We start from the raw sequence: 7,902 nt of genomic DNA on the forward strand, positions 1-7,902 counted from the left end.
AATGAGATACCACCTCTGTTCAGGAGGGCTATTGTTAAAAAGTCAAAAAACAACAGGTGTTAGCAAGGCTGTGGAGGAAAGGGAACACTTCTGCACTTTTGATGGGAATATAAGCTAGTTCAACCTTTGTGGAAAGCAGTGTGGTGACTTCTCATAGAACTAAAAATTGAGCTACCATTCGACCCAGCAATCTCACTCCTGGGAATATACCCAAAGGAACACAAATCACTCTACCAAAAAGACAACTGCACTAGTATGTTTATTGCAGCACTATTCACAATAGCAAAAACATGGAAACAACCCAGATGCCCATTGAAAGTGGGCTGAGTGAAGAAAACATGATATACGTGCATGATGGAATTCTATGCAGCCATAAAGAACAAAGTCATGTCTTTTGCAGCAACATAGATGCAGCTGAGACATCATTCTAAGGGAACTATCACAGAAACAAAAAACTAAATACTGCATGTTCTCACTCATAAATGGGCATTAAACATTGGGCATGTGAACACAAGAGCAGGAACAACAGACCCTGGGCACTACTGCTGGGAGGAGGAGGGAGCGAGATAAGGGGTACACAACCACGCACTGGGCACCATGTTCACTAATGGGGGGAGAGGGCTCGCTAGAAGCCCAGACCTTACCTTCACGCAATATACTTACATAGCAAATCCTTTTATGTACCCAACAACTCTAAAATAGATAATAGTTGCTTTAAAGTCTTTGTCAGGTAATTCAGACATCTGTATAATCTTGCTGTTTGTGGATTGCAGTTTTGATCAAGTGAGTTAAAATTTTCATGATTCATCATATGCCAAGTAATTTTTTTTTCTTTTTTTGTACTCTTTCACCCAGGCTAGAGTACATAGGCATGATCAAGACGATCATGGCTCACTGTAGCCTCAACCTCCAGGGCTCAGGTGATCCTTCTATCTCAGCATTCTGCATAGCTGGAACTATAGGCAAACACCACCTTGACTGGCTAGTTGTTTTGTAGAGATGAGGTTTTGCTATTTTTGTCCAGGCTGGTCTCAAACTCCTGGGCTCAAGCAGTCTACCTGCCTCAGCCTCCCAAAGTGCTGGGACTACAGGTGTGAGCCACTGTGCCCAGCCATGCCAAGTAATTTTGGGTTTTGTCCTAGTTATTTGAATATTGTGAGACTCTGGGTCTTATTTTTTTAAATCCTGTGACAAATGTTTATATTTTTGTTTTAGCAGTTTACTCAAGTAGGTCTTAGGCTGCAAGTTTCAGCTCACCTTCCATGGGTGGTGGTTCCAACATTAGTTCCGTTTCAAGGCCTTTCAATGTTATTCCGATCTGCCCTATATGTATATCATGCAGTGGACAATTAGGGAACTGGGAGGTAGTCCGTGCTTTAGTTCAGTTCTCAAAGTCTGTGATGTGCTATTTAGGTTCAGAATCTTTCTTACCTCTGCAGCTCCAGTATGGGCCTAGGGATTGACATTCATATACAAATTAATGATGTCCCTCCTAGCTCCTCCCTTCCTGTGCCTTCCTCTTCACTTGCTTGTTCCCTGGAGCTCCCCCTTTCTAGTCCTCTGGCCAGAAACCTGGGGCTCTGATTATTCTGCTCTACCACACAGTCCCACAATTTCATTTGTAATCAAGGGTCAAATGATGGCAGATTCAGAGAGAGGAAAAAAGCAAAAGGAGGGTCAGCCCATCTTCTTGGAATTACAGTTCCACTAAATGGAAAAGTAGATTCCTTTCCTTCAGATGTGCAGCCCTTGCAGCTTTTCATTGTTACTACCTCTACCACCACCACAGGACTTCTGGGGTCTGGGGTGTAGAGAACCAAGAAGAGAGAAGTAGATACAAGGAAGAAGACTCCCATACTCTCTCTGAGCTTCCCTTTCTGGTCCTCACACCAGACCTAGAGTGACTCTGGTCCCAGACTTCTTTGTATACCATAGCACCCACTTTTGGATTTCTGGTTATATTAAGTTAGGCTAGAGGTACCAATGAGGAAGAGGGAGGTAAATTCCTTGCCAGTTCAGCAGTACCTTGAATGCTGGTGTTCAACTTTGATTCATCTTCTGTTTACTTTTCAGAAAGCACAAAATGCTGTTCTTTGCATTATGTCCAGGTTTTACAGCTTGATTCAGTGGGAGGGACAGGGTGTCTACTCCATCTTACCTGGAACCAGACTCTAAATTTCCTTTAAAAACAGGTCATTTATGATACTACCACCATCCCTTCTGTTCTAACTCAGGGCAGTTCCTATACGAAGGTCCAACTTGAATCATATTACTACTTTGCAAAAAATCTTTATTATCTCTCCGTTGTCTCTAGGGTTAAGTGCGACTCTGGTTCAGCACTCCAATTCCCCAGCTGCATGTATCTCATAGTCAAGCCGAGCAGGAATACTTGCTAATGTTGAGAACTGTTTTCTTTACTCTCTGAACATTTGATATTTGAGTCTGTAGAAGAAACTGACAGTGGACATTAACAGGAAAAAGGCATACCAATTTATTACATGCATATGCATGAGAGTCTCATACCCTAAGACTCGAGAAAGGCCAGATAATTGAAGTTTTTATAGCATCCTGAGCTACAGAAAGGAATGAGTTTGGGGCTTTGGGGGGAAGGTTGTGGCAGGCTATGGGAGGATGAGGACAGGAAATGCAAGGTGAACAAAAGTTGTCTTGCCTTCAGATAAAAAGTCTCTCAAGTAATGAGGCTGGGTGTGGACACAAGGTGGCTCACACCTGTAATCCAGGCATTCTGGGAGGCCAAAGCAGGAGCATTGTTTGAGGCCAGAAGTTCAAGACCAGCTTGGGCAACATAGTGAAACCCCCATCTCTATAAAAAATAAAAAGATGTATTGAGTGTGGTGGCTCACATCTGTAGTCCCAGCTACTTGAGATGCTGAGACTGGAAGATTGCTTGAGCCCAGGAGGTAGAGGCTGCAGTGAGTGATGATTGTGCCACCGCACTCTAGCCAGGGTGACAGAGTGAGATCCTGTTTCCAAAACAAACTAAAGTCTCTCAAGTAATGATAATTGTCTGGAGCAGCCCTCAGAAGAATAGGTGGTAGACTGTGACCAAATCTGTGGTGTTTACTAGTGTCCTCTCCTGTGCTACAGTTAATCTTCCCTAGTTGGTGAGATTTCTGGGGAGGGAGTATATAGCAGTTGAGTTCCTTCTTGGAGGATCTATCCATAAGGGAAGTATGGAGAAAGCCCCTTTCTGTTCTTCAGAGAAAAAGAGGGGTGAGAAGCAGGAGGGCAAGAGAAGATCAGAGACCTTGGTTCTTTTTTTTCAAAGTATTCAGCAAGCTAAAGCACCATATTTTGGGAGTAATGTTTCCTGAGTCCCAACACTGATATATAGTTTTCCTGTTCCACACCCATAACTTTGTTCCCAAAATAATCTTTCATCCTTTCAATTTCTGCCTCTTCAGATTCCACACCTTATAAAACTTGGATGTAGTACCTTCTTAACATTTGTTTTTATCTGCCTTGCTCTTACGTGCTCCCCATAAAAGGAGCGTGTGTCACTTCTGTACCTTTTTCATGGTTTGTATATGTACTTTGTCTTAAGATTATTATGTGTAGAGATGTAGTAATGGTGCCTCGCACAGGCTATTGTGCTTTGAATTCAATAGATTCAGGTAACATTTATTGCCTATCATGTACTTTTTCACTCACTTATAACAACTCACTGAAATAATTTTTCTAATGTCATTCATATGAGACACAAAGTAAAGTAGCATTATCTTAACTCTTCTTCAATGACTGTTTCTTTTTTTTGTGTGTTGGAGTCTCACTCTGTCGCCCAGACTGGAGTGCAGTGGCCGCTGCTGGTCACCGCAGCCTCGACCTCCTGGTCTCCGGGGATCCTTCCGCCTCAACCTTCCGAGTAGCCGGAATTACAGGCGTGCGCTACCACGCCCGGCTGATTTTTGTTTTATTGTAGAGATGAGGTCTCATCGCTGCCCAGGCGGGTCTCGAACCCACAGGCTCAGGCAGTCCACTCACCTCAGCCTCCCAAAGGCGCGGGATTACAGGCTGAGCCACCGAGCCCAGCAATGGCTGTTTCTTGAGTGTAGGAATTTTAATACAGGTCGAATATCTCTTATCTGAAATGCTTGGAAGTAGACGTGTTTCGGATTTCAAATTCTTTTGAATGTGGAATATTCAACCTGTATTCAATTTCTGCCACCTTATACTTAACATATATTAGCTATTTAGTAAACAGCAATAACTCTAACTTCTTCCCTCTTTCTACAGTATCTTGGCCATGTAGAAGTTGATGAATCAAGAGGAATGCACATCTGTGAAGATGCTGTGAAAAGATTGAAAGCTGTATGTATTTGATGGTTGCCAGCGTTGATCTATATGCTATCAATATTTTCTTAAAAGATTTTGTTTGGTAAATTCTAGTGACTCAATATCCAGTAAGAACAGCATTTCTCTTAAAGCAAAAAGATGTAGGCTTACAAATAAAGAACATCTTGTGTTGTCTATGTATAAACTATAAAGATCAAGCTCTTTGATTTAAGTCAGTTATCCAGAAGGTACTTTTGATTTATAACCCATATACAAGTGATCTGATAGAATAATATCCTAAAACCAAGATAAAATGGCTACAGTTAATATTTTAACCTAGTTATGGTAACTGAGTTATAAGTTACAGATTTTAAATCTCTATAAGAGGCAGCTTTCTGGTAGTAGAAGTGGAAGACAGAGAGATCTGTGTGGATGCCTTATGAGGTTTGCTTTCTTGGGAACTTTTCTTTACTATCTTGACTCCGACTCCTCAGTGTTTTTCTCTGCATCCCTCTCTCTTAACAGTTTCTTTCCACTGCCCTTTGCATAGACTTCAGCATACTCACTTGGAATGGAGAGCCCTTTCCAGGATCACTAATGTTTCCTTTGCCTGTTATGCCACAGGACATATCCCAACACATGTGTGTGTATTTAATAAAAGGAGAGAATGGTTTGAAGTTCATAAAGATTCAGATTAAAGTGTTAATGTCAGATTTTCGATAGGCTTGAGGAATATTCCGTAGCTTTGACAGCCCTCTCTACAACCATCCTCTCCAATATGTGGCCTTTTCCCACTTTGCTCTGAAAACTTCAGGGATTACTTCTGTATGCCCTTGCCCCAAACAGCTTTAAATACTTACTGCTTTGGGTTTGCTGGCATGGTGGGCTGCCACAAGTTGGACTACTAACTAATATATGCTTTTTTCCTCAGTTTGCTTGTTAATCAAAAACTTTTTGCTTCTTAGTATATTCTATATTATCTCTTATCTATAATCCCTGAATATGAAATACATAAAATTAAGGAGGCAGCCAACTCAGAGAGGTAGATTTTATTTTGGAATAAATACCTGAATAAGCCGGGCTCGGTGGCTCAACCTGTAATCCCGCGCCTTTGGGTGGCTGAGGTGAGTGGATTGTCTGAGCCCGCGGGTTCGAGACCCGCCTAGGCAGCGAGACCTCATCTCTACAATAAAAAAAAAAAAAAAAAAAATCAGCCGGGCATGGTAGCGCATGCCTGTAATTCCAGCTACTTGGAAGCCTGAGGCGGAAGGATCGCCGGAGCCCAGCAGGTCGAGGCTGTGGTGGCTGGGAGCGGCCACTGCATTCCAGTCTGGGCGACAGAGTGAGACTCCAACTCAAAAAAAAAAAAAATACCTGAATATATTGTAGAAGGGAAGGGAGGAAAAAAAATAACTGACTGTAGTATACAAAGAACTAAAAAACAAAAACTATATAGACATACATTTACATACATACTTATATACCCTCACATATTCTTTATCTCAGATTTTGGTCATTTAAATTCTTACATGGTTGAAGCCCTTTCTAGTCTTATCTGTGCTCTCCAATTCATCATTTATGTTAAGGGGGCTTATTGCCATGTGTTATGGGACATAAAACCATAGTTTGTAGGTTTGCCATGTCCACCTGAATATATTTTCCAGTTGAACACATTCTCAGATAATTTAGTTTTCCATACTTTTAAAAACCAGTTTAAAAGAAAAATAAAAATTCAACTTCTGCTTTAGCAAAATAATTCTAAATTACTTACACTGTGCCAAATGCTGTGTTTCTGGAGGCATTTTGTTTGTTTGGTTACAAAGCTTCCTCTTAGAGTTTCAAATAAATGGAAGCAAATGTAGGGGTGTACACGTCTACAGTGGATTAAAGAAGAAATAGGATATCTTCAGCATTAGTTTGAATACCAAAATTTAAAGAACTAAGTAGCTCAGATATACCAGATAAGTAGAAAAGCAGAGATTTTTAAACTAATCAGGTGACTGATCTTTGAACTAAAAACTTAACCTGTCTTTTCTTTCTTTCTTTCTTTCTTTTTTTTTTTTTTTTTGAGTCAGAGTCTCATTCTATCGCCCCAGGCTGGAGGGCAGTGGCACGCTCATGACCACCTTGACTTGCTGGGCTCAAGTGATCCCTCTGCTTCAGTCTTCCAAGTAGCTGGAACTGCAGGCGTGTACCAGCCTGCCCAGCTAAATTTTTGATTTATTGTAGAGATGAAGTCTCACCATGTTGCCCAGGCCTGGTGTCGAACCCATGGGCTCAGATAATCCTCTCGCCACCACCTCCCAAATTCCTGGGATTACAGGCATGAGCCACCATGCCTGGCAGTTTAGCATTTCTAGTGCTTTTTAAATTTGTGGGGAATCGAGGAAGAAGATAATTTGCAAATATAGTTTTGTGTATTTTCCCCCAAAGTAGTCTCTTACAATTTAGAATCAGCATTAACTTGAATTGGAAGTCATTTGCATACTTGATATTCTCAAATGGAAAAAATCCATACTAAACAAGTTGTTATTTTTAAAATATGCTTCTCAGCACAAAAGATTTTTTTTTAAACTTTCTGTGCATAAAATTAGTTACAGCTATTTTCAACTCATTTACTTTGTGCTATAACTTCACTAATTAGCTGCTTTGGAACTTAACTTGTCTAGGATAAGTTATAGAACTGGCTATTGCCCATTTTTATTGCCTTTATGGCATCTCGTTTGTAAAGTGAGGAGTATTGTCATTTATCAGTCAATTTTATAAAAAGTATATCAGGCGTTTGGTTATCTTGCTTGACTCTGGTCCAAGATGCCCTTCATTTTAAAAGGTCATGTCTTATTGTCTCTTAAATGTCTCCTTCTCTGTCTTGGTTTTAGACTAGTTTCATTATACTACCAGTTCCTAATATGTTGGTTTTTTATTCACCATTTGATATATTTGTTTTAATATATGTTCTTGTTTTAGCAGGTAAAAGAATCATAACAATTGTTTTTTAAAAGAATATTAATATTCTCTAATCTAATAACTTTTTATGCATTTTGCATGACAACTTTTTTCATTAACATTGGGGTCTTTTATAGAAAAGAGGGAAAACTCCATGTTTAACAAGAACTTTCTAGGAGCTAAATTAAATATTAATGGATCTCCTTCCTGCACCTTCCCATCCCTCAAGAATGGTGAATCTTTTAACTTTGGCTGCATCCTTGAAAGCTGATGGTTACTTACAAAACTAGGGTCACCAAATTTGGCAGCAGAAATAATCTTAGTCTTATTGTGATAACTACCCCAATTACTTTATTAATTTTCTAGCTTAAGTTTCAAATGTTTTATGGAAATAATTTGATGTTGTTTGTGATTTTCAAAATTTAGGGAGAAATAAAACTTCCCAGTGTTTGAGAGCATTGAATGAGCTTATAAATTGTCTAAGAGAGTCAAATTTTAGTACACCTATCTTTTCCTAGAGATTTATTCAACATGAAAAACTAATAGTTGCTGGGCTCGGTGGCTCAACCTGTAATCCCGCGCTTTGGGAGGCTGAGGTGAGTGAATTGCCTGAGCCCGCGGGTTTGAGACCCGCCTGGGCAGGCGAGACTTCATCTCTACAAT

General features: G+C 40.2%; 1 protein-coding gene across 1 annotated transcript in view; it reads left to right on the forward strand.

The window, feature by feature from the left end:
• The window catches only part of NUMB (NUMB, endocytic adaptor protein), a 100,342-nt gene that overhangs the window by 55,342 nt on the left and 37,098 nt on the right, over positions 1-7,902 (forward strand). The window contains exon 3 of the mRNA XM_021718363.1: positions 4,255-4,329. Within this exon, the coding sequence (XP_021574038.1) occupies positions 4,255-4,329 (75 nt within the window). The remainder of the gene's footprint in view (positions 1-4,254; positions 4,330-7,902) is intronic.

Source organism: Carlito syrichta, unplaced genomic scaffold (assembly GCF_000164805.1).
Source record: "Carlito syrichta isolate Samal-C Ts95f unplaced genomic scaffold, Tarsius_syrichta-2.0.1 Scaffold312129, whole genome shotgun sequence".
In the NCBI taxonomy this organism is placed as follows: domain Eukaryota; kingdom Metazoa; phylum Chordata; class Mammalia; order Primates; family Tarsiidae; genus Carlito; species Carlito syrichta.